Source organism: Solea senegalensis, linkage group LG11 (genome assembly GCF_019176455.1).
Source record: "Solea senegalensis isolate Sse05_10M linkage group LG11, IFAPA_SoseM_1, whole genome shotgun sequence".
Lineage (NCBI taxonomy): Eukaryota > Metazoa > Chordata > Actinopteri > Pleuronectiformes > Soleidae > Solea > Solea senegalensis.
In genome coordinates, this window is record NC_058031.1 from 25,254,053 (window position 1) to 25,281,540 (window position 27,488).

The window sequence follows — 27,488 nt, forward strand, 5'->3', positions numbered from 1 at the left end:
CATGAAAACACATCCACACATGACGAGTGATCTCCTCTCTGCACGGAACTCTTGTTAGAAATGGAATCAGTGTGAGCCGTTTGACAAGAAAAGTGTTTTTTTTGGATGAAATGAAGTGGAAACATTTCCAGACATTTTTTAGGCACTTGCAGGGATTAAAAATCAGCTGGTGATGACTGGGCCAAAATAAAACAGAACAATCTCAAAATAAATATTTCACGATACTCTCAGTTTCTGAAGACATAGGATTTTTTTTTTTTGAAAAAAAAAAAGAGTCAGTCTTTTCACAAAGGCATAATTGTTTAACTCTATAAATATAATTTATATAGTTTCTTTCTTCCATTCTCTCACACGCGTCTGCGGGCACACGCATGAGCACACGAGTCTGCGAGCACACGCGTCTGCGAGCACACACGCGGGCACACGCGTCTGCGAGCACACGCGCGGGCACACGCGTCTGCGAGCACACGCGCGGGCACACGCGTCTGCGAGCACACACGTCTGCGAGCACACACACGTCTGCGAGCACACACACGGGCACACGCCGGCTCCTCACTTGCAGACAAACTGGTCCACGATTTTGGTGCAGCGCTTGCACTTGACGTAGCAGCACCAGTGGAACTTGCAGTGGCAGCGCTCGACTATCTGCGCCTTGTACTGGTCGTAGCCGCGGCCGCAGCACATCAGCTCGCACCCATCCATGCCTTCTGACGTCTTGTTGCAGAGGCGGCCCACCGTGCCCAGCGAGCCCGTGCTCTGGTTCTGCAGGCAGTAGTCCGGACTGGACTCAGTGTAGACCAGGTCGTGGCTCGTGGGAGCGTTGAACTTGTTGTGCATCTGCACCATCTTGCCGCGCGAGTTGAGCTTCATGGACGCGGCGCTGTCGTACTTCTCCTTGAGCGCGTCGCCCACCTTACGGAAGTCGGCCAGCTGCAGCCAGCAGGTCTTCAGGCTGCAGGAGCCGGAGACGCCGTGGCACTTGCACGACACGTGGGCGAGATCTGACACCGTCTGGAAGCAGAGAGGAGAGAGACGACACCAGACGTTAAACAGACGCAGAACTTTGACCAACATTCCATCATCACTTGTTTTATGCCATTTTATTTGGCTGATGTAATAATTTATCGGTCATAATTTGCGATTTTCAGATCCTGTGTGTGTGTGTGTGTGTGTGTGCATAATCTGTGTTTTCCATATCTGTGTTCGTCAATCCCCATCACCGTGGACATGTGAAGGTTCTCGCTCATCTACAAAGGTTCAGAAGTTAGCCTAAACTTAGATGCCGTCTCTCAACTGCAACTCCATTCTCGTGTCTCGGGTTCTTCACTGGACCTGGTCTACACCGAGTCCAACGCCTAATGTAGTTTTTGGCCCTGCACAGCCACCGTCGACACATGCAGCCGCTCACCCAACACTGAAGCCCATAGATTCTGGGATTGAGGACAAATCAAAGCGTGTGGGAAAATGAACTGGAATATTCAGTCATTTAGTGCCGACCGAGAATGTAGAAACATGGCGGCGACACAAGCACCTGCACTCAGAGGGGGCGGGGCCAAAATCCACAGCAGACAATTCTGTGAGAATGTCCTTACATTTTAAGATCTGATACTTAAAAGGTATATAAATCCTTTAACTGGGCTCCAAGTCTCCTCAGACGTGTTGGACACACGGCGGAGTTAGCATCAGAAGACGGGTTTGAGTTTGAGTTACACTTTCACAGAAACAACCATGTGGATTCAGGTAAAGTGTCTTCAATAAGAAACAGCTTCTGTTTTCCTTTAAATAAAAAGTGGGACAGCTGTTGTTGCCCCTGCTGCACATGGTCCCGATTATTGACGGTGATTGACAGATGACAGGTACAATAGGAGCCTGGTGGTCAGGTGACGCCTCTGGTTGTCACAGCGCTGGTCAAACCATAAATCTACAGGCAAAAAAGGTGGGCTACATTTTGCAACTGGAAGACGACGTCGATTGTATATATTTCTGGAGCAATTTAACCTTTGACCTCAAGAAAAAAAACAGACAAAAGTGAAGATCTGGACAATCTGAAGGATCCGAAATCAACGCGGAGCTACAGATTTTCTTCATCATCGCAGAAACAATATCTGCCGTTTATTCTTCTCATGATCTCATGACAACGCGATCCTGTCCATGTCCTCAATAACGCGTTGTCCACTCGTTTGTCCTCCTTTAATCTGGCAACAGATATGTTAGCGTTTCCTTTGAGGTGGTTTCAAGATGTTTGGAGAGGAGAAGCAAAGCCCAGAGCTGCCTCCACCGTCTCCTTCATCTGCCCACAGATCAAAGGCTCAGACGGAGCTGTTACACAGATGATCAGCGGAGATCATCTCCCTGACCTGGATTATCTCAGCTCGGTGTCGCTCCACATGTGCTGCGAGTGTGTTTGTGCACGTAATCCCGCCCACCCTCGCTCGCTCGCTCTTACCCTCCTGCCGGCCTCGTTGTTGTGGAGATTCATCTGCTGCCGCGCGCTCTCGTACGTGCCCTTCGGGTAGCTCTTCTCCCTCTCGCGCGCGTCCACGAACTCTTTGGAGAACCTGTATCCGTAGTTGAGGTTGTCCCCGCAGCCGCCCCACAGCCAGTCCCGGGGCAGATCTTTGGGGCGAGCCGCCCGGCTGCACCCGCAGCTGGAGAGCTCCCCCTCTCTGCAGGCGCGGCTCACTGCGTTCACCACCCCCGCGGCGCTGATGGCGTACGTGAACGCCGTTTCCCGACTTCCTGTGGACGCAGAAGGACAGAAGATCGCGTGAAATTCACTATCAAAACTCACTCACTTATTTTTAAGTTTTTCATTCAGGGTTCACGTGTGAATACTTTTGTGTAACGAAATGAAAAGAAAAGAAATAAAAAGCTACAATACTGAAAAATAAAATCTGAGTTTTAATCTTAAAATTCTGACTTTTTCTCAGGATTGTTCAGATAAAAAGCACAAAAAATCAATAATAATTCATCTCATTTTAAAAAAAAATACCAAGAAAAAGGTAAATAATTATGGAAGTAAAACTTAACCATTATAATAAAAATGTCCTCAAAGTCGAAATAATGAGATAAAAAGTTGAAATTTAGGTTTTTTTTACTTTTTATCTCATAATTTTGACTTGGAGGATATTTTTATTATCCAGTTTTATCCCTTTTAAATAACAGTGATGATTGCCATTTAAAAGAAATTACACAAAGTTTAGAAAAGAAGAAAAAGAAATGTGAAGTGTGTTCATTCTACGTTAATTCTGTGATTTTGTTTCACAATCAACATTCAAGATTCATTTTTAAGACAAAATGAGCAAATTCTGACATTGACCTTAAAAGAAAATCAAGTTAGCCTCATTTTTAGAGAATATCATGATGTCTTCGTTATTGTGATGGATTCAAATCAAACATTTATTGACAACTAAACTGAACGCTCGATGATTTTCTAACTGCGTTCTTTCAAAGTGTGATTTCCATTTGAAAATGATTCATTGTTCAGCCTGATTGAACAACAACTATTTGCATAATTAACAAATTTCTCCATAATGTTTTGCATTTATTTTAACTAATTTTAGAGAAGCAAAAATAGCAGAAGATCGTCACATTTAAGGTTAAAAATAAAATAGATAAATATACATATAAATTGATTCATCTTCATAACCCTGAGAACCAGAGTCCAAAAACCAGAACCGCTGCCATTTCATCATCTGCTCCTTCATTTTGTGTATTTATTTGAAAACGCTCTGTTTATGGACGCACGGCGCGGCGCTGTGATGTCATGTGACAGCGTTCGGCCCACACCCCGTGCCAAACGCTGCAGGCTCCTCATCACCAGCGTTCTCAACACTGGACTCTGGTTTGCTGATGTTGGGCTTCGGCCAGAGAGAAGACAGCGCCCTCCAGTGACGGAGATGCCTCCTGACAAGCCTCTTGCACTTTCACCCAAATTGAAACTGACAATGATGTTTGTGCTTTAACTGACAGGACAAGAGAGTCTGGTCGACTCCCACTGTTTCTCCTCCACGCGTTTCCTCTACAGACACGAGAGGTCGGGATTTTCACAAGAAAATTCAAGAAAATGGCTTCGTAAAAAGCCGCAGTCCACAGGAGGAAAACCAAGATGAGGAGATAAGCAGAGGAAAAAGGAAACTTTGAGTCTCAGCGCTGACACTGAAGACAAAATAAAAATGCACAGCTTGTGTACCTGCTGGGCTGAACCTTCACAGGCGACGCCCTGATGGAAAGAACACATGGACGGAGGAGAACGCGAGAGCAGAAAGACACGATGACCAAGGAGATACGTTAAAGACATCTGAGGAGGAGGAGGAGGAGGAGGAGGAGAAAGGACGACGATGGTGGAGAAGAATGAAGAGGTCAAAGTCTGAGAAGAGAAGCCCAGGTGCTGGCAGGAGGCGAGCTTGATTTATTCATCGAGATTCTACAACAACTAGCAGGAGGAGACTTGGACGATAGGACAGACAGACAAAGAGACAGATGTCCCCCTGTCTTCTCCTCCTCTACCTACAGCCTAAAGCTTCTGCCAAAACCAGACAGGGGAGAAGGTCAATGAGCAGCAGGAGGCGTGTCCTCAGCCAGAGGAGGAGGAGGAGGACACGAGTCTCTCTTATAGTCAAGTAGCTTTTAACATACAAGGAATTTGCTTTAGTGTTTTGGTGCCGGACACAAAAAACCCGTCAAATCCTGGGTTTAAACCTTTCTTTTAAAATCAGCATTCACTCTTGGGTCAAATGTCTCTGCTTTGGGTCCGATCACAATCAGTGAGAACGTACGACGCGGACGTTCACCGTCTCGCCTCAAACGACCTGGGGCCAAAATGATCGGGAGAGGGCGATAAAAATCTAACACAAGCTTAAAATGATATCACAATATTCATGGCTATATTTCATCAAACTTCACGACTAAAGTGAAAAAGTCTTTGTTTTGTTCAATCTAAAAACAGACAGAAATAATCTAATTATACCTTAATGTAACATCATACATATTTTGTAATTCTCTTTAATTGGAAAACTGGGAAAGAAAACGCCTTTCAAACAACATGTGACCCAGAAGTGGGCAAGTGTCTTTCAAAATAAAAGCCTTGATGATAAACAAGTGCAGATCAGTGTAATGTAAAGAAACTAAGTATTGCTGCACTGATGTTCATCATCTCTACAACAGATGGCAGTATAAAGGAATTAGCCAATGATGCCACATGATTAGCATGTTAGCATAGCCATTAAGCATTAAAGTCTTTAGCAAAACGTAGTTTTTACAACTTTTTAATTCATTTAATAAAACTTTATTAGCGCTTAAAATCACTACAAAATTGGATGAAGGAAAAGATATGAAGTCTTGTTTGCAGTTTTATCGCAGGACGTACCCTATGCTAATGTTAGCATAAAAGAAAATTCTGCCAACGTGCTAAAAATGACTCAGCTAAAATTCTTAAAGATGGCTGGTAAAATTAATGATCTGTAAAATTAGGAAAAGAAAGATGTAAAAAATATCCCATCTATTTTTTACAGTGTACAAAAAGATAAAATAGAACTAAAGCTTTAAAAAGACAAGATCTGTAAAGATTAAAGCAAATTAAATTAGGAAGAATTCACAAAAGGAGACAATAAGAGAAGAATATGTGCAGCAGTGGTTTTGTGGTCGTGGAAGAAAAGACTTTTGAAATACTGCCGGTGGTTTATTAAGCTGTTCAGAGTTTCAGGGCCAAAACACATTTGTGATCTGCTGCTGTGGTTCGGAAGCGTCCAGACCCCACAGGTCGTCTGGGACATGTCCACTTTCTGTCCCCAAAGTCTGAACTGAATACGGAGAAGCGGCGTTTAGTTTCTGGAACAGAACTCTGCAGATCTGCTGCAGCCATCACTTCGTTTCACTCCAAACCCAGGTTTCTTTAAACTGCACCACAACTTCTTTTTTATTTACTTCTTCATTGGATTTCGTAATTCAACAAATTTATTTTGTTCTTTTGTGTATTTGTTCTTTCCAGTGAATTCACTGTGACGCCCTCTGGGTGGCGTTATATCATTCGCTCCGCACAAGAACAAACTGTTTCTCCAAATCTTTCATTACTTGTTCTCTCCAGCGACTGAAGTCGTCATTTTAATGTTTTTAATTACTGATAGAATCTCTAGAATGGTGAGTTCTGTGTGTACAGACTTGTGTAAGCTGGGGGAAAAAGAAATAATTGCCATTTTTGGCAACGCTAAAGTTTTGAGGAATCAGAATTTCCTGATGGCCTTAAGTGTTGTGAGCTTTTAACTTTGTTGTTTATTAATCAGATCCTATCACTGCCACTGAGCTCATCGCTACTCTCTCTGAGGTCCACGCATCAAAACCTAGACGTGGATTAAAATGTCACCAAATGTTTAAAGAACTTTACCATCTTACATAAACATGACAAATCCTGACCTGAGATTCATCAAAAAAGGAAGCTGCAAACACACACTTACAGAAAAAGCCACGCCCATGAAACCGGTGTATAGAGGTAAACATAAAAAGCACGAGTAAATATCGGGACCTATAATTTAAACTGTTCTACTTCTGCTCCTGAGCTCCCTCTTCTGTCTCTACCCCTCCCCCACTTCCTTTTTCCTTTCACCACAACCTGTCTAGGCAGATGTGGCACATGTCCGAGTCTGTTTCTGTCACAGATTTCTTCTTCTTCTGTTAAAAGTGAGGGTTTTTTTTCCTCTCCATTGACCCCTACTGTTTCTCTGCTCTCTATAATATTTGCACAGAGACTTGAGATGAGAAAGATCTCGTGAAAGAGAGTGAAAATAACACAGAGTGACAGAAAACTGTGTGAAAACAGACACAAAAAATGACACATTCAATTATTTCATCAACTGAAGGAAAAAAAAACTCAGTGTGATCGTTTCCACCAAAAAAAAAAAAAAGTGTCACCATGAAGAAAAACATTTGACAGCAAATTACGTGGATTAACCACAGTAACTGGAATATTATTCCTGGACAGACGAGTCGCTGCTGAGTGTAATAAAAACAGCTATTTTTAAAACTCTGAGCAGCAGAAAATGAAATTCCACTCAGCAATTATTCCATTACTATTCCATTAATTTCATTCGAGAAGGAGCAGGAACACAAAAATAAACCTTCTGTATACAACGCGACTGGGTGGGATGGTTTTTCAACACATTCAACGTGAAATGAACCTTTAAAGACGTGTCACATCATTGTTCCTGAAGATGATTTTCATCACTTTGACTACAAACTTCAGTCGGAGAGTTACGGTCGAGAAATGACGTAAACCACCTTTACGTTGAAACGCAGAGGTTACGGCAAAAATCCAAGACAAATTTAAACAAACCAGAGCAAATGATCTAATCCAGGAGTGAAAATAAAACCCAAACAAAAATGTCCCCACATGGTCAACATGTCCTCAAAAAGACATCAATACAAGCACACACACAAAGGCTTGTGCAGCGATCATTTAAATGACTCCCTTAAAAAAGGATTTATCCTAACCTTAACCTTAACCATGACCAGTTAAACCTTACCACAACTCAAATCTTGGCCCCAAACCTGACCAGTTCCTCAGAAATGAGGTTCTGCCTCATTAGGACCAGGTTTTGATCTCTATGAGGACTACTGGTCCTGACAAGGTACATTTTTGTTCCTGAAGAGGTAACAAATACAAGTACACACAGTTACACATACACAGTATTCTATGACAAGCTGATAACTAACTCTGACTGTAGTCACATGACGCACTGTACGTGTGTGTGTACTGTACGTGTGTGTGTGTGTGTGTGTACTGTACAGTGTACTGTGTGTACTGTACGTGTGTGTGTGTGAGATTGTGTCCCATTCATCAGAGGAGAAAGAGATTCTCTGCCTCCCTCCTGCTCCATGTTGGGAGCTGCTGTATTGAGCCAAAGCCACATGTGATTTATCCAGCAACCTCACCCACCAACTATTCCTGACACACACACACACACACACACACACACACACACACACACACACACACACACACACATGTTTACATAGCTATTCTTCTGAGGACACAGTGCTCTGACCCCCTTTCATAAGGACGGGGTAAAGAAAGCCTCATCTCTAACCCTAGCCACAATTCAACTGTCCTCAACGTAACCAGTGCCACAGAAATGAGGTCCTGCTTCATTAGGACCAGGTTTTGGGCTCCATGAGGACTGCTGGTCCTAACAAGATCTTACAGAGGTAACAAATCCAAGAATCCAGTTTTTTTCTCTAAATTGTGCATTTTGTAAGATGTACATGAAATGTGACCCCTCCAAAAGTATGCAGTGAAAGTACTTCATGTAGGAAGTACAATAAGTATTAAATCCAATAAAACTGAAATCATAAACTACTGAAGAGATTTTATACCTCTTCAAATATAGACAAATATTACATTTATGTTGCTAAAAGTGAACTTTGACCCTTGATTACTCCAAAAGTATTAAATAACAGTACTTCATACTACTTGTGCATAAACTATCAAAGGTATTTGTCTAATAAAACTGAAATCATAAACTACTAATATAAATTATGAATTTTATACCACTTAAAAAATGGACGATTAACCTAATTTTTGTTGTGAAAAGTGAAATTTGACGTATCCAGTAAAAGTACTTCATACTAATTGTGCAAGTACAATAAGTATTGAGTCCAATGAAAATCAGAAACTAATACAAATGATGGATTTTATATTTCTTCAAATAGGGACCATTTACTTCAATTTTGTTGTGAAAAGTGAAATTTGACCATTGATTACTCCAAATGTACACAGTAATAGTACTTCATAGGTACTCTGACTAATAAAAGTGAAATAATAAACAACTAATAAAAATGGTGTATTTTAAACAATTAAAAAATCTCTTATCTTCAATGATTTTTTTTCAATTTCTGCCCCAAAACCAAAAAAAAATCAGGTCCATTTGACCCACTTCCAAAGTGAATTGGGTTTTTATGGAGCAGACAAGTCACTGATAACATAAACTTTTATGAGTCTCAGATGTGAGTTGTTTTTTTTTTTTTACCTATCTGCATGACGCGTCCAAACACAGAGGAGTTGTCGACCGTGCTGCAGTTCCAGCGCCGGTGTCTGAACTGGTACTGGCACTCTCGGATGCCCGTCTTGGCGCCTTCACCGATGTACTGCATGTGGTCCTGGTAGAGCTGGCACAGCTTCTTCTGGCCCTGCGACAGACCCACCAGCTGGCTGCACAAAGGCTGAGCGCCGATGATGTACGCCTCGGGGATCAGTAAAGGGTTCATGGCCAAAGACCTGGACGAGTCACACACACACACACACACACACACACACACACACACACACACACACACACTTGTTTTAACTCCAGGGTTTTCAGGCTAAATTCCCACTCGACAGCTGATTTCACTTGACTGCTTTCTCTCCGTGTGTGTTTCTCGTGCACGTTAATCGTCGAAATGGGAAGCAGTTAGTTTCTGGATTGGAGTGAAACTCTGCACACTTTAAGTTTTTATTGACACTAGACTGGAAATGTGATATCTCGCGCCAAGATCGTACAATAAAGCAGAGAAGAAGAAGAAGAAGAAGAAGAAGAAGAATAGGAAAAGGGTTAGAGGGAAATAAAGAAGATTTGAAGTCAAAATGAGGAACGTTTTTAAAGTGTTAACCTGTGACACTCGGTGCTGAGTCAGCAAATCACAACTCCCGTTTGCTGCTTCCTGACATTTTCAACAACTCCGTAAGTTCTTTCTCCGTTTCCTCTGCATTGATGAAAGCATCGTGAACCAAAAAAAACAAAACCGCGGACTCAAGAATAGCTGAAACATTCCTAACGTCTAGTAAATTTTAACCTTTTTATTGAGCAACAAAACACTAAATATTCCTATTGTGAAAATGTCTTTAGCTGCTTTTTTTTTTTATTATTTAAACTTTTTAAAGATCACAATATAAACTGTGACGACTGTACATGTTTGCATGACGGTAAATTAATTACAACTTAAACGAATAATAGTTTGGGAAAATTGTGCAGGTCTGTCCAGAATGTGTCCAAAATGTGACTGTTCAATTAATTCCAACTTCATTTAAATCAAACATAAAACTTAAATAACAGTATCTCCAATTTGATTTAAAGAAAGACGTCTCCATGAGCCCAAGTCAAGAGACTTGATGAGCGTCGACTTTTCTTTTCTCTTCCTTTCTCCTTGATTTTCATGAATAAAAAAACTACGTCTGCGTTTGGCTCCATATTTCACTGTTACTCTAAAAACTTTATTCACTTATACTGGCTCATTTAACTAAAGATAGATTTTAGCCATAAAGTGAATCAACCCTGACATAGAAGGTTGTCTATTTCACAAGAATTGTGTGCATGTATGTCAGCGTGTGTGACACAGTTAGTTTTCATACTCATGTTTCTGTGTTTTATCCAGAACTCTATTGTTTTGTCTCTCAATGAAAGAATTCAATTTTAAAGCAGTCGTTCCTAGAAATTTGCGGGAAATGTTTTTTTTTTGGTTCGCCAAAAATAAATTTGCCAAAGGTTTCTTAGTTTTATTCAATAACACATGCTCACTGTGAAGTTTGTTTTAGTTATTACGCATCCATCTCAGGAAAACCACTGGTTTATTTATTTTAAATGATATTAGCTCTTACAACAAGTTTATCTTCATTTAATGGCAAATTCACAACATAAATCATTCTGTGCACTACACTGTAAGAGAATAAACAATCATAATGTTACATATGACAAACATGGGTAACATTATGGCCAGTGTTTCACAAACGTCTTTAATAGGAAAGGAGACAGGAATAGGACAATTTATTAATTAAAAATCAATAACATAAATCAATTGTTCCGGGTAATATCTAATAGAATTTGAAATGAAACTTTTCCCTGAGATTTATTCAATAAAACATGCCTTATTTATTAAACATAATTCTCAGGGAAATGACTGCTTCATTTTGATTAAAATATATATATATATACATATTTTTGGATTGTGATGCTTTTTAAAAAATAAGTTTCCATATTAAAAGTCTTATATCTTTTTTCTCTTTGTCATTATTCATGTTTCCTCACAACAACAACAAGCTGCACAGTTTGGCTCCGAGCGAGAATTCTGTGTTCACTTTTGAAGTGAAATGAAAATGAATTTAAAGTGGGGGAGAGAGAGAGAGAGAGAGAGAGAGAGAGAGAGAGAGACAGTTGAAACACAAAAGAGAGCGAGAAACACTGAGCATCTGGTTCCAAGCCACAGGACAATTAGAGGAGCCCATCCTGAGCCTCGAGAGAGACACAATTAGCCCCAGTGAAACCTGATCGACGGAGGAAACTGTGTGTGTGTGTGTGTGTGTGTGTGTGTGTGTGTGAGTAAGGGGAGAAGAAAAAAAAAAATCAACATCTTCTACCCACTTCTACTCAGCTTGGACTAAATCATTCACACCTGTGTATGCTTTCCAAGAGGAAACTGGAAAAGACACACACACACACACACACACACACACACACGTTTACCAGGCCAACAGGGGACTGTGACTTTACACCAGCCAACAGAGGACCTCTATTACTGCTCATTTTTAAATAACAGAATAAAACATTTTCTTTTAAGGTATTTTATCACAATAGTACTTCAGATGTATTTTTTAAACTTTAAAGGAAAAAAAAAGAAAAAATGTCCCCTATTAGCACAGAGGTCCCCTGTGTCAGTGAATGTGTACACACACACACACACACACACACACACACACACACACACACACACACACACACACGTAAAATGTCTCTTTCTGTCATTTGAAGAAAACTCACAGATGCACAAATACAAACGGAAGGCTCCGCCCCTTTTTAGTTATAAACATATTAAAAAAACATATTTGTTCTAGGGCAAAATGTAAGATATCATGATTTTAGCACGTTTTTGTTCAAGTTTGATAGTTTAAAGTAGATATGCACAATTATTGCAATATTATTGTGAAGTGCAATTATGATTCTCAGATCACTGTGAATTTTGATATTCAATTATATCATATCATCTCATGTCGGTTAGCATTAGCACCTATAGCTATCTTCATAATATCGTATATCGGATATGAACCAACGCAATTTTAAACCCAAATGTAACACAACAGTTTTTAACACGCGTTTAAGAGCCATAACACAAGTTTAAAGTAGATTTTAACATCTATCGCAATTAAATTGTTAAATGGATACAAAGTTCAGAAACTTTGGCTCTGCCCACTTTTGTTGACAAAAATCTTTTATGTTTCTTGCCAAAACAAAAAGGTGTTGTAATTTCAGTGCACTTTTTTTAAATATATTTTAAGAGTTTAAAGCAGATTTTTTACAATTGTTGCAATTATTTAACATCACCTCGTGTCGGTTAGCGTTAGCAGCGACAACTATATGAGTGTGTACAGATTTCAAGAGTTCAATGCACAATTTTCACAATATTATCACATGAAAATGATTCCTCTGACTGAATTAATGTCAAATTATAGCAGTCATTGAGCCTAAAACTCATAAAATGCCTCAAAAACACATTGAAATACATTTAAATTAGACTTCGGTACTTTTTTTGAGGTTTATAGATGAAAACAGAAACTTTCATATTGTGGCGTGACCAGTCTGCACACAAGAGGAATACATGTATATACACACGGATATATATATTTGTGTATATATACATACATACATACATATATATATATATATATATATACACATATATGTATACACATATATGAGAGAGAGAGAGAGAGAGAGAAGGTGTATAATCTTACCACCAGGAGTTGGCCTCCACCACCACCTGCATGAGGAGTGTGAGGAGCGTTAGGGCGAAGACACAGTGTCTGGAATCCAGGATGCTGCCGTGAGGCCAAGAGAGCGGCCGGCGCACACAGGACCAGAGACCCAGGTTCATACTGACGACGAGCTGAGGGGGAGAGAGAGAGAGATGATGCATGTCAGTCACACACACACTCCTGCTGCAGACTCACAAACACCTGGTCTGATTGCGTCCTCCTGACTTTGACCACTGTCATGCACAGACTGACCTCAGGTGGCGCTCACACACCTGACATTGATTATTCTTATATGATGTTCGATGTGTAAATAATGAGCAGAAACAGCCATTCACTGCTTATTGACATATAAAACACGTGAAAGTGAGGAAGTTCTGTTTAATGTTTCTTTATTTATTTTAATTGATAATTATGGAGGTGGTGCCTTTTTTGGTCACCTGAGCCCCTGACCCATGAAATGTGTGTGCGCGCGCCACTGATTTACACACACACACACACATACAGACTATTAATTTTAGTTGAAATTTTATTAAATCAACATGTTCTATAAGTGTTAGAATCGCCTGTCTTCTTCTTCTTCTTCTTCTTCTTGTGACATTGTGAGCTGAGTCATGACTCAGCAAAACACAGATGTCAAAAAGTATGAAGAGTGTGTGTGTGTGTGTGTCCTGAAGCTGTCATTGTGTAACAGCAGTCATTTGGCAGCAGCTCCGAGTGTGTGAATCATGTCAAGACTGATAGACAAATTAAAGTACACACATTCCTGTGTGTGTGTGTGTGTGTGTGTGTGTCACTGCATTTTCTTTAGGATTTTTAGCCTAAACGTGACTCACGTCACCAGCAACAACATAAAAGTCCAATAATTCAAATGAAAATGAAAAACCTCAACATGTTTTTTGTCTGCATTAACTCGCGATGACAAGATTGGATTCCGTTCATTTTCTCTAAATGAGAAACATGGTTGTGAAATAATAACAAACGGATTTTTATTTCACTTAATTGCAAACATCTTAATGTGATTTTACAAACTGGAATTTTTTTTGAGGGGGTGGGTAATTTATGGGATTAAACACGGATTATAGACATGATTTAAATTATTATTATTTTGCACATTTGAGCCTATTTATTTCATATAGTTGTGTGTTTAAGACACGTCAGCGATGATGATGATGATGATTACATGGCGCTGTTTTGTTTGCGTCTTAAACGAAAACGACAAGGATTTAAAAAGAAAAGAGAAGCCAAAAATGACTTTAAATAATGAGCCTGAAAAATTCCGAGTGAGACCCACGAGCCAGTGCGCGCGTGTGCGTGTAATTTGTCACGCTGCGTTATTTTCCAGGCCTGTGTCAGAAACTTGGGCCTAAAACTCATTACCGACGAGTCCAAGTTCACGCGCACACACACACACACACACACACTTTAATCCGCACATGCATTTATTGACTGATTTTTAATCCCGCAGTCTGATTGCGTTTACAGGTGCGAATCACTCACCTTTAATGAGTCTCAGCCAATCAGAGCACAGAACACTTCATCTGTTTTAGTCATATTAAAAAAAACTTCCTACGCGGCAACAATAATGCGCATAATTCACGTTAATATTATTTTTTTTTAAACGGTATTTTGGCGGAATACCCTGCGCCGCGTGACGCCACCAAAAAAAACAACGATGTGACCTAATTCATGTATTCATATGAATGATGTCATTGTGAGTGACCTCATAATAATTCATCATATTAACCTGATTAGAAGAAAAATAATAAAGTTAAAACATAAAGCGCAGGTTTTTATTCTTCAAAAGAAAAAAAATCAAATAAATCCAAGTCATAAAATCACAGATTATGTTTGTTATACATTTTAGTTTGAAGTTATTTTACAATTTAATTTTTTTTCTCAGAATGTTTTCATTTATTTTTGACTTGAACATGTGCTCAAACGTAATCTTAATCTCGCTGCAAAGATTATTGTTGTGAAATGTGACGTTTCATGAACATATGAACAGGATTAATATTTAAATGAAATTAAAAGGTGTGTTTGAGATTTAAATGCGACTTGATTTTCATCATCGGAATAAATAAGTAATATATTATTGTTTTTTTAAGAAAGTAGGTGTTGTGATGAATGAGTGAACTATTGTGCGCGTGAAAGCAGAACAATGTTGAGTATAAAACCAGGAGAGGGAGCCAGGAGCTCGGCTTTGAATAGAAGCTGCAGCACAAAATAATCCCGGTTTTTATTTATTTTATTACTTTTTCATCAGAATTTGACCAATTTGCAGAAATCTGCGCGTGAGTGAAAGGATGAGGTTTATGAACACATGAACGCCTGTCAAGAAAATCAAAATGAGCAGAAATAGATTTGACACCGAGGAAAAAAAAAAACCTGCAACATTTACTCACCAGGAATCACGCGCTGTAATCCACAGACGAGAATAATCCCAGTCCAGCAGCGGATCAAGTGGATTAAGGATTCGAGCGAGTCCTTTTCCCTTTTTCTCTCTTTTCTTGTTTGTTTTTTATCCTGGAGTTTGTGGAAGTGCTGCACGAGCTCCCAGTCCGTCTGCGTCCACGAGCCACACAAATGTCCACTGACAGCGTGAGTGTGTGTGGAAGTGATTTCCAAAAATGTAACCAGGTAATGGATTAACGTCTAATTGGAAGCGGATTAATTTCCGGATTAGAGTCCAGGTACCAGAGTCCGCTCCGGAACTTCACAGCTGAGGTGCATTTAAAAAAAAAACAAGAAAAAAACAAAGAAAATCATCAACTTTTAAATCCAGACTCAGCTCATAGCGCGTGGGATTTTCCTCTTTACCTGCGCAAACATCCACGCGCTGCTGCTGATGAAGATGATGATGAAGATCCTCGCCACAAACGACTCGTCAGTTTACCTCCCATTCTGCGCAAAAACTCCAACAACTCTCGAGTGTGCACGTGCACAAACTCACAATCACTCGCTCCGTTTCAAAAAAAAAAGACAAAAAATGAAAATAAAAGAAAGAACGAGCTCCAGGAAAGTTTCCTCCACAAATACGCAAAGTGCACTTTTCTCCAAAATCTGCGACTTTTTGTTGTTTTTAGAGAGCGCGCACGCGGCGGCGAGAAGAACAGGAGGAGGAACCGGAGGAAAAACCGGAGCAGCTCCGCGTCTGTGTGAAGAAGAAAACTCTGCTTCTCTCTCCCTCTCTCTCTCTCTCTCTCTCCCTCTCTCTCTCCTTCCTTCTCTCTCTCACCTGCTTCTGTCGCCGCCTCCTCTCAAACTGCCGCTGCAGCGTGGATGCGCAGCGCAAAACCCCTTCACATGGCGCATGCGCTTCACGGTTCTCATCCAATCCCCTTCTTTCTTCTTCTTCTTCTGCTGCTCCAGTCACCACAACTGTGAAGAAGCACAGTGTGTGTGTGTGTGTGTGTGTGTGTTAGTGAGTGAGAGAGAGAGAGAGAGAGAGAGAGAGAGAGAGAGAGAGAGAGAGCGCTTGTTCTTGTATCTTTGTGAGGACCAAAAAACTTACCTAAGGAAGTGAGGACATTTTAGGGAAGTGAGGACATCTTTGATAAAGTGAGGACATTTTTGGTAAAGTGAGGACATCATGGCTGGTCCTCACACTCCGACACCCCCGACAAATGCCTTTTCAGGGTTGGACTTAGGCTCAGGCACTTAGTTGTGAGCGGGTAAGAGGCTGTAGGACATGTCCTCACTATGAATGCTATACAAACATGTGTGTGTGTGTGTGTGTGTGCGTGCAGTAACAAAAGCGTCTCTATTACCTAAAATAAACGTATAAACGCCGGCGGCTGTTGGTTCGTCCACAGCAGAGCACAGAGGATTTTCACTGAGTGAAGATCGAGTTTCCACTCAGTTCAAATCAAGACAAGCAGCTTCACTGCAGCCCCGAGCGCTCTACGCGCGCGCGCGCGCACACACGCAAACACACACGCACACCAGGAATCTCGTCTTGGTCACGATGATAAAACGTGAAGTGACTTTCCCTCAAATTGAATCAAATACAACGTGGGATTATGTTTTCATAACTGTTGTAAAATAAACACATGAATTAAATTATGATTAAAACATTTAACATAAAAACAGCAGATTATTATAAACCACTGTTTGCTAAACTGAATGATGCTAGTTAGCTTAAACAGATCATTACATTTAGGATTAAATTAGAGTGGGATTAAAGTGCAGGAGGAGAGTAAATAAAAGAAAGCAGCCGTAAACATAAAAAAACTGCAGAAAAACAAGTGTAAAACTCAACAAATTAAGATTATTTGATGCTAGATTATGTGAAAACGTGCAGCAAGATCATTTGTGTGTCACTGACACTGTGGATTATTTTTCTCTCTCTCTCTTTTTTACACAGCGTTGTTTCCAGTTACAGGATTTCACGTTGGATTGAGGAAATGAGGATTAAATTACAGTAAACAGTTCTCTCGGCTCAGCACTTTATTCACACACGTTCATTTATTCATTCACTCTGATCCTGTGATACAGACCTGGTTTATTTAAAGGTGCAGTCTGTAACATTCAGCAGGACTTAGAGGCAGAACCTCAAAGTAAATAATAACAAAATGTGATTTTGCAGCTTTATAATAAGAACTTCAGACGGGTCCTGTTTTATAAAGATATTAAGATGAATTTGCATTTATCTTAAACATTTTAAAGCCTTCATACAATTATATTCATGAACTGGTGAATAAGGTGAATTTTCCCCACGGAAACGTTCATTTCAAATTCATACAGTTTATGACGTTTGATGGTTTTTAGGAAAGTTTTGGAAACAACAATCAACATTTTATGGACTAAAAATCAAGTCATTGAGAAAATGATTTCTCATTAGTTTTAGGCTTCATTTACGTGTGTTTATGATTTATTTTAATCACATTTCTTTGTTCAGAAAACCTCAAAAACCTGGTCGTGGCTCGATGTCGTTTCCCAGAGAACCTTTAACCCTTCAGGGACCACATTTGGTGGCCGTACACCTCAAGGCCAAATAAACAAAAACGGCTCCTGAAATCCAAATGGAATGTGGCCATTTTGTTGCTTGTAGCCATAATATTATGCATGTATTTTTTTTTTTTGATTCCTATTTTGTATTTGGTGACTTTGTTAAGTTGCTGCTGCTGTACCAAGTGGATTACTTTGAAGTTTATCATCTTATCTTATCTTATCTTTTGGGAGAGTTTTCATAATCCAAACCACTTCAGACAAAATGATGACTGTCCCAAAAGAAAAAGCCACGCTGGATTTTTCTAAAAAATAATATCCACAGTTTGTTTCTCCTGATGAAAACCTGACGCAGCGTCTGTCCGACTTCTGCTGGCAGATTCTGTTACTGTGGCGGACGTCAACCAGCGCCTAAAACATGCTCGGCCACATTTCTGATCCCCACTCCTCCCACACCGTTCCTCCCTCCTCCTCCTCCTCTCCATCCTCCCATATTCCCCCAGGAAGAAAAACTGGGCAACATCTGGCTGAGTTTATGAGAGAATGAGGGAGAGAGAATTGGTAGACCATGAAAAGTGGGAAGAATTCTTTTTCTCGGGCAGTGCAGGAGTCGACTGTTGCCGTGGTGAAAAAAAAAGAGACATTTTCACGTCTTTGCCCAAAAAACCACGGGCGACGTCCATGTTTTGTTTTTTTTCTCCTGATGAAAACACACTTGAACTCGTGAAAACACGTTTTATTCAAACAACAGAGACACCGCAAAACACTGAGCAACGGGTCAAAGGTGTGTGTGTGTGTGTGTGTGTGTGTGACACACATTCACACAGTGTACAAAAACTCAGGGCCCGATGGACAAAAACATGACGTTCTCACAAAACTGAAGCGCGTTCTGAATTGTGCGTTGTCAGGAAACAAAGTTTTCTTCCAGATTCTAATAGTTTGGGACGTATCACCAATATTCACTTTGTTTTCATGCATTTAAAGGCTAATTTCTCACAGCGAGGCGGCGTGTAATGAAGCGAGACGGCCACCGCGCAGCAGCTCAACACCAGTTTGACGCCAAAAGTCAAGAGAAATGTTGTAGCTTTTTTTTACAGTGTTGTGAGGACACTGTTTGTCCACGTGTTTCTAAACTATCAAAGCATTTAGAAGTGTGATTGTAGGACGTGGACACATTTTAGCGACTTTTATTTGCTAAGTTTATGTCGCGTTGTAAACCACTGACTCCCTTCATCACCAAAGCCCGTAGAGGGAGCAGAGGAGTGGTTGATCAACTGCTGCCCTGATCGATGTGTTCACATGCGTTCACATGTGACTTTAGTTCAGCAAATTCATAGTTCAGATTTACCTCAGTGACACAAACTTACCAAACGAGGCAGCAGCAGAGCAGCAGCTCCTGTTTTCCGTCTCTATGGGGTTTGGTGTGGGAGAGTGAGTGCAGAAAAAGCTGACTAATGACGAGATAAAGCAGCAAACACATGCTGAACATATCGTAGAGTTAAGCTGGCAGAGATTCTATGAGCTTTTCCTTCAGCAAAAAAAACCTTGCACTATCCCTTTAAGTCAGTAGATGTGTAAACAGCTGACCTCACAAAATAAGTAAGAATGAAGTTCACGCGTGTGGGAAAGTTGATCAGACAACAACAAAAAAGTACAGTTTATATAATTATCTCCTAAGCTCCGCCTCCTGTACGGTAAAAAAAAGAAGTAACAACACGGCGCTATTAAAATGCAAGTCACTTCAGATTCACAGGATCAGTAAATCAATAAATATCAGAACCATAAGTCACACGCAGCTGAAGAAAAGTGGCACAGAAAACAAAGAGAACGACGACATCTGACGTCCAAAGAGTTCGATAAAGACGAGGCGGAAACTGATCCTCAAACTCAGGCAGAATTTCCCTTTTTGTCTTGATGCTCCTCTCAGAGGATTCACAGGAGCATCTCCTTTGGCACGGTACATCAAGAAGGTCTCTGCGGGCTTTTCTGATGTCCAGTGTTGTGATATTTACAAAAGTCTCCGCCTCCAACAATCCTGAGGGAATTCCTCGTTAAATAAAGGATTAACTTCATGAAAAATAGCTGCAGAAGTAAGAACATTCATGCCTTCATAAATCAGTCCAGAGCCTGCACATGTTTACGGCTGGTTCCACGGGCTCGGCTCAGCCACACTGGTAGTCCAAAGTGGTTATTGTTGGTTGATGTGGAGCCAGAACTCTGTAGCACCGTGGTTCTGTAAAATGAATCCAGCTCCTATAGTCGATTGGAAACAGCTCGGAAAGTCGAGGCAGTCGAGCGTCTGCCAATACCTTCAAGCTGCAGAGCGATGACTGATGCTCTGGTGGAGAACGTTCACTCACAGCCGGCTGCAGCTGTCAGGCGACCACCGCTCACGTTAGCTCACGTTAGCTCACGTTAGCTCACGTTAGCCCGCGCTCCAAGTTCGCACTCAGCGACTTTTGGTGTTGATGGTAAACACGATGTGCCTTTGCAGAGTATTCGTGCTACAGTGTCACTTTGTAAAAACACTCACACCAAAGACCAGAGAGAAATTCAACGATTGACCCTCTGCTGCCTCCGTCACTAAGTTCATACAAGTTCCTTTGATTTCAGTGACACAGACTCCAGTGTCGTAGTGAGCTAAAAACGCAGATTTTCTTGATGTGTGTGTTTACAGAGGTGGACAAACTTCACTTTAGAACTTCATCATTTAAAAAAAAGCAGTTTCCACAAAGAGAAATGAGGTCTTTGAGCAGCTGTCAATCATGTGGTGATTAACGGAGATCGTGACTTAAGAAGAGAAAAGTCTGACCGAGTCCACGCTGAGTTTGGCCACAGCGCAGTGAAACTGAGGCTCCTGGAGTTTGTTTGTGACTGGCGGTCATGACGTGGGGTCGCTGGCTCCTGCAGCTGAGGCTCCTGCAGCTGAGGCTCCTGCAGCTGAGGCTCCTGCAGCTGAGGCTCGGTGCAGGAACCTCCGAGCAGCTGCGGAGAGAGAAAAAAAACAATCAGTGCGAGAGCTCAACCGCAAAGAATTAAAAACAAATGCACACTGGGATATGAAGATGCATTATCTCGCCAAGGATCTCGAGTTGTTTTTAATTTCCTTGGTCATCTCCTAGAAGGTTACATCATAGAATTACAATGCCAGTGGTAACACACAAAGAGCGCTCTCAGGTCTAACGTAGATACTCGCCGTTTCTGTAGCTATAGCTCAACCATTCTCCTCCTCTAAGTGTCTGGCGAGTCTCCAGAGCTCCTTAAGAATGCTCTAAATGCAGTTGGCCACAGCCCAGACATCAAGTGCTCATTAATAAAAATAAAAAAAAGGAAAGCAGAATGGGAATGTGTCTGTTATTCAGGCTGCACAGCAGTCAGCAACAACTCACGTCTTTCCTGAGGGTTAGGTGGTGAAAAAAAGGGGGAACAATGATGTATGTCTGGCACACAGGGGGCGCCTCATTGGCTGAGCAAACAGGCCCCAAAATAACTACCAATCACCGCGGACGTCATCATCAGTCACTCAGGGAGAGGAAGTTTACTTCTGCACAGGTAACAATCCAAGAATTAGAGTTGGACTGGAGAGTATTTTTAGCCACGTCTGAGGTTAGCGTGTGTCACGTACGAACACAAGTGTCAGATTATGAAGAATTCACCCGGTTCTGCAGGAGCGCGCTCTGATTGGCTGCCAGGCAAAGACACATCATCCATTACATCCACGAGTAAATAAACAGGCAGAGCAATTAAAGTGCCATCATTTGTTATGCAACACAGGGCGTTTGCATGTGTGTGTGTGTGTGTGTATACATGTAACACAGCTTGTGTGACCAAATGTGTGTGTGTGTGTGTGTGTATGTGTGTTCATGGAGGGACGCCATTCTCAGGTTTCTTTGCTGTCGTCTGCACTTAAATTAATGATTCCAGAGCCAGAGAATCAACAAATACAACCTCGGCCGAGCTTAATGGAGAGAGAGCGACGCTGCTCTTTCTTCTCCATCAACACCTCACTGTGCACAACACAACACAACACAATAAAACAACACAACACAACACAACACAACACAACAACACAACACATACACGACACATACAGATACACAACACAATAAAACAACACAACACAATACAACACAACACAAAACATACAACACAATAAAACAACACAACACAATACAACACAACACATACACGACACAATACAACACATACACAACAAAACACAACACAACACAACAACACAACACATACGACACATACACAACACAACATAATACAACACAACACAAAACATACACAATACAACACAACATACACAACACAACACAATACAACAACACAACACGACACATACACAGCACATACACGACACAACACGACTCGTCCAACACAACACATACACAACACAACACATACATGACACAACACAGTCACAACACAACACCACGCAACACAACACATACATAACACAACACCTCACTGAGTCCAACACACCACAACAAAACACATAGATGACACAACACAACACACACATTCACAACTCAGAAACTCACGCGAGACGCGTCACGTCAGCACAATTAGGTCGTTAGTGTTTGTCAGCTGGTGATTATCTAAAATGTTGCCGTGTTGTAAAAGACTTTTGTTTTTATGTGTGTGTGTGTGTGTTTGTGCGTGCTACTTTTGTGGTCACGATTCTGCGATTCAGAAGAACTTATTTGTTTCACTAATGTTCATTTCAAAAATATGGAGCAAAAGAAAGAGGACATAAGACAAGTGGACAGACAACAACGTCCAGGTCTTTGCTGAGGAGGCGATGAAACGAAAAGTCGACAAACTGACAGAAATAAATGTGCGACACGAGCCAAAACAAGTCTGTGAAAATCTAAAGAAACTTAAAGAGGACAATAAGAAGCTCCCCCGTACATCATTAGCCTGATTTTGTTGGAACTTTGAGGATAGGTGAAAACACAAACGACAGATTATTGTTTTCCCAGGGTAAATTTGTTCCTGGAAATGTTGGTGGAAAAAAGGGGCGTTGTTTCCATGTCACCACAGACACAGTTGTATGGAATCCATCTTTTATCTGTGGACATATTGCTACACTGTGTTGTTTGGTTTAGAGTGTTGTCACTGCCAACAACAGCTAGCGCAAATAACTTTTTTGTCTCTCAGCTTCTCCCCCTCCAGGGGGCGCCACAGCAGACGATCTACACATTTGATTTGGCGGATACTTTTCCTGACACAACCCTCCCGTTTATCTGGACTTGGACACCCAGAGGGTTGCGGTCAGTTTTCAGAGTGTGCAGTGGGGATTGGGCACCTTGCTCAAGGGTGCCCCAGCCATTGACTTGGCAGGGACTTGAACCAGCAACCCTTCAGTCACAAGCCAAGTTCCCTTTCTGTTAAGATGTAAACAGAACGTACCATTTGGGCAAACAAAGCAGAAACATCTCTTCCATTCTCACATCGAGCTACTTGACATGAAATGGATTCAAAGAGAGTGAAAATAAAAGCACATTTGCTACATTTCCTTTCATTCCACTTGGATTCATTCACAAAATCTGGAGTATTCTGTCATTTATTTTACATCCTGATTTTTTGTGCTGCCCCTGCTGGTGCTGCTGCATCAGTGCGGTCACTTTAAAGGCCTGTCTCTCTGAACTCACTCCCATCACCTCCTCCTGACTCCGATCAACCGCTCTTATCTGCTCCTCTGCGTGTGTTTAATGGTGGGGTCAGACAGGGTGAACACGCTCTCATATTAATATTGCTTCAGCAGAGCGGAGAACTGTGGACTTATCAGTGTTTTCAACTGTGGACTCCAGAAACAGAAGTCCGGTCCACATGAAAAACCACTTCCAAGCCTGGTACCAATTTGTAATGAAAGCGCTGTTGATGTACAGACCATTAGCTTTTTTTAATTTTGCTGAAACTAAACGATGTTATAAACGCGTCTGTCAGTGTGATAGTGTTTTAAAGTCTTGTGGCATTCTCAGCATAATTGTGGGAGATAATAAGTGTTTCCTCGTAATGAACGTGGTCGGGGTTTCGGCGCAGAAAGCACCTGGTTAGGGTTAGGAAAAGATCCCGATGATTTTTCCCCTCACAGTGTCACAACATCCTCTCCATGAAAGCACACAGGAATGTACGCAAAACACCGCAACAATCCTCAGCAATCGAGCACCTGTGGCCCCGCCCTCTTCTCGTGACAAGGCAGTCATTTCACACAAATTCTGACACAATTACACAATCGTGAAGGAACTACTTTGCTCCCTGGTTACGTTACTCTTTCTTACAGCGGCAGGATGCGACGGTTAGAAAACATTAATCCAACTGATGAGTTTTACAATTTGCTTTGTATTATTTGGCAAATAATTGTGCAGCCATAACCAACTGTCACAGGAGGAAGAGGAGGAAGAAGAGGGGCAACGGAGATCAAAGAAAAGAGACAAAAATGATGCTATATGCTGACATGTGTGTGTGTGTGTGTCTTCTCACTGAAGCTAAACGTGACCACATTCATCGCCCTCGCTTCACCTCATTTCAGCCAAAAACTTCCACAAATCGCTGAAGGTCCGGTGAGTAAAGTTTACGAGAAGTTTAATAAACTATGTCCTGCGCACCCTAGTGGTGGTTTTCATCAGCAGCACTCTGAAGAGGTTTCCACTGGCAGTTCACTTAGTGGTTTGTTGTGTTGAAGTTTGACGCCCATGTTAGACTTTTACACAAGCTCTTTATTTTTATGTCATTGTCTGTAACTTACTGCCGTCTTTTTTAGCCCTAACTCTAACCTCACTAACGGAGCGCTACATACGCACCCGAGGGTCGTATTCAGGGGTGACGTAAACATCCCAGAGTTTAAAACAATATGATGCTTAAACAAATGAAGAGAGAGATAGTGGCCACCATAGTTGTGAAGTTCTGTTGTCTTCAGTCACAGCATTAGATCTTCAGAAATGTGTCTGTAGATGTTTCCCAGTCCATACGGTGTCTTTTTTTTTTTAACTTGTCGTCCAACAAAAGCCACAGAATTCCACGTGTGTGTCGGTGTGTGCGTGTCTGTCTGTTTGTCCTCAGGAAGTCATTTCAAGTCTGCCTGTGAGCGGCCAAACCTCTTCTTGTCTTTAAGTGCTACTAATATAAACTGCCTGTAAAATGGATCCTTGCAGAGGTTTTCAGGACCACCAATGTCAGAGTGCTGCTCTTTCACTTGGAATTACTCTGTGGTTGGTGTTCTTTCGCTCCCACAGAAAAAAAAGAGAAACACACTAAATTCAATTACCTGTACAAAGATTTGCTCCCCCCCCACCTCCCCTTCTCCCTCCCCCTCTCCTCCTCACTCACATAAAACAAGCCATGCGGTTGTATGAAGAGAAGTGACAACTATTGGCCGGGCAACTGTTGTGTTTTCTATTTCTTTGTGTGAATGCACAAAGCATCGCATGTTAACAGTCTTGAATCAAAGGACATGAACAAACTGCTGCTCTTATCGCGCGACTGATTTGTTGTGACGTGACAGCGACTCCGCGATCGTTACTAAACATCACAGCATCTCTACTGTGAGTGCGGAAAATCTGGCCCGGTCCAAATCCAGTGATCTGAAGTCACACGGACTAAAAAACCCGGATCACATTAGATGGGTAGAAACATATGGATGCCCCACATTCCCATCCAATCATTCCAATTCCGTAGCATTCTCGAAAACCTCTTAAAAAATATGGTCTACATCAAGCTGTCCCAGCGAGAGAGAGAACATCTCCTCTGCAACAATTGCTTCAAGACCTCTCTCTTTCTTCCCTACATTTATCCCCCTCGTTCTTTTTTTTTTTTTTCTGCCTGACTTTTACAACTTCCTCCTGGTTGGGGCTGCAGCTCTAACCCAAACAAAACTCCATTTTTTAGTTATTGGCCCTCATGGCATGTAATGGAGAATCAAGCTAATTATCCCTACAGCTGTTTTCACTTGCTTTTTATGTAAGCAATACCTGGCTGATCCAGAGAGCAACAGTGAGGCCCTTCTTAGCGCTCCAGGCCTCCAGGCCCGCTGGAATTAGAGAGCAAAATGCCAGGTCCTCCCCCCCCCACTGCCCGCATGTGCCCCTGCACCCATCTCCTGGCGCTCAACCCGACCCGAGCTAAAGCCACCCTGACAGAGCTGCCCCTCTCCACCATTTCCACTCCCTCCTATACCTGAGAAACTCGCCTGCGTTTGATGTTTCACAAAACTGCTCTCGGCGGCTAAGATGGATCTGTGTGACAAGCACTCTGGTAATTAACAGAGAAGGTCAGGGTGTGGCTGCTATTAAATTGGAACCATCTCCTGCTGTCATATGACTAGAAAGAGTGAGAAGGAGAGAGAGAGAGAGAGAAGGGGTGAAAGGCAGAGAGCAGGAGAGGAGAGTTTCTAGAGGGTAAAGAGAAAAAGAAAACAATTCCTTGCAGGCTAATTACATAATTTCCTTCATCTGAGCAAACACGCTGGGTGAAAGCAAGTGTGAGCAAGACCTGCAGATGCCAGGCCAAGAGGTGCCAGAGACACCGACAAACTCAGGCTGCAGCAGCAGCTGAGCTCTCCGTCACACGGGTCAAACCCACGCCAACGCCACATCGCACTGGAACATCAGCAACCGGCGTCTAGAACACGAGAGACACGGTTTACAGAAGCCGGCACATTTCATCCAGAAAAGAAGGTCGGATATTTCTCTTCACCATGAACCACGGCTGAAGTTAGTCTGTGGTTGGACGTAGACGTGTCGAAGTGTAAAGCTGTGGGTGTATCGTTACATCTGTACGTCAGTGACATTGTGAAGTCTATGATTCTTAATTGAAAAATTCCAACTCGATGCAACATCTGAATTTGTCATAGACTGTATAATAAAATGTGCACAGTCGTAATTTGAAAAGTGGAACCAAGGAAGTATTAGACACCAGGGGGCGACTCTGCAAAAATAAGTCATTTGGAATGGAAGTAGTAGTAGGTAGCCGTCCCACAACAAGAAGGTCACCAGTTTGGATCCCGGTTTGACCGAGGACTTTTCTGGGTGCACGTTCTGCTCGTGTGTGTAGGTTCTCTTGGGTACTATAAGCGTCACAGGATACTCCCAAAATATGCAGGTTGGGGAACAGGTTGTTTGGACACTGTCCAGGTTTTTGTCTCCAGGTCTCTGCAGGTGGATAGATGTTGTTGTATGAGTGGACACCAGTGTGACGCCTGTGAACAGTCGAATCACAAACCTCGAGGATTCACAGCGAAAAAGAAGTTGTGATGTTCACATTCACAGTGATCTCACGATAAAGCCACTCAGTACAGTGGTGTAATGTTTCCCAGCTCATAACAGTCCATTCCTGGCTGCAGCCAAGAAATGTGTTCAGCACAAACACCACTAGGTGGAGTTGACTGTTAAAAAAAAAAGAAAAGAAAAAGTCTCATGTATCAACCTCATTAAACTCCCACAGAGAAGCAGCATGCATCTCTGAGTGAAGCAGATACAGACACATGAACTCTGCTCCACTGCATCCTCACACAGAGAGACAGACAGAGAGAGACAGACAGAGAGAGAGAGACACACACACACAGGAAAACACTGTAAAGTCTGAGAAAAAAGTAAAACAGCAATCTCTCCCTGAAACTTTGTCGCTCTCACGTTCTCTTTTTTTGTCTCTAATCCTGTGAGGAATGGTGGAGTGATCTCTGTGGAATGACGGAGTGATCTCTGTGGAGTGATGGAGTGATCTCTGAGGAATGACGGAGTGATCTCTGTGGAATGAC

General features: G+C 41.7%; 2 protein-coding genes across 3 annotated transcripts in view; both read right to left on the reverse strand.

Annotated features, from left to right (window-relative positions):
- Positions 1–449: 449 nt before the first annotated feature.
- On the reverse strand, positions 450–16,162 carry LOC122777292 (protein Wnt-5a-like). Of its 2 annotated transcripts, XM_044038442.1 has the most exons (6): positions 15,593–16,162; positions 15,178–15,494; positions 12,755–12,906; positions 9,021–9,268; positions 2,447–2,739; positions 450–1,011 (listed from the first exon to the last, which is right to left on the reverse strand). In XM_044038442.1, exons 3-6 carry the CDS (start codon positions 12,892–12,894, stop codon positions 553–555), a joined length of 1,140 nt encoding a protein of 379 aa, XP_043894377.1. In that variant the 5' UTR covers positions 12,895–12,906; positions 15,178–15,494; positions 15,593–16,162; the 3' UTR covers positions 450–552. The 2 variants fall into 2 exon arrangements, with proteins under 2 accessions (XP_043894377.1, XP_043894376.1); XM_044038441.1 differs by having other exon boundaries at positions 15,178–16,162.
- A 2,946-nt stretch (positions 16,163–19,108) lies between these two features.
- Positions 19,109–27,488, reverse strand: part of LOC122777319 (ERC protein 2-like) — a 106,075-nt gene continuing 97,695 nt past the window's right edge. The window contains exon 5 of the mRNA XM_044038483.1: positions 19,109–20,707. The gene's annotated coding sequence lies outside the window, so the exon portion shown is untranslated. The remainder of the gene's footprint in view (positions 20,708–27,488) is intronic.

What these genes read in the sequence shown, in the direction of transcription:
- LOC122777292 (XM_044038442.1), bottom strand. Translation starts at nt 12,894, where the DNA reads ATGAACCTGGGTCTCTGGTCCTGTGTGCGCCGGCCGCTCTCTTGGCCT. An exon ending in TGGACGCGTCATGCAGATAG is followed by an intron (nt 2,740 to 9,020) that starts GTAAAAAAAAAA and finishes CTGCGTCCACAG; the next exon opens with GAAGTCGGGAAACGGCGTTC. An exon ending in ACAACGAGGCCGGCAGGAGG is followed by an intron (nt 1,012 to 2,446) that starts GTAAGAGCGAGC and finishes CTCTGCTTCCAG; the next exon opens with ACGGTGTCAGATCTCGCCCA.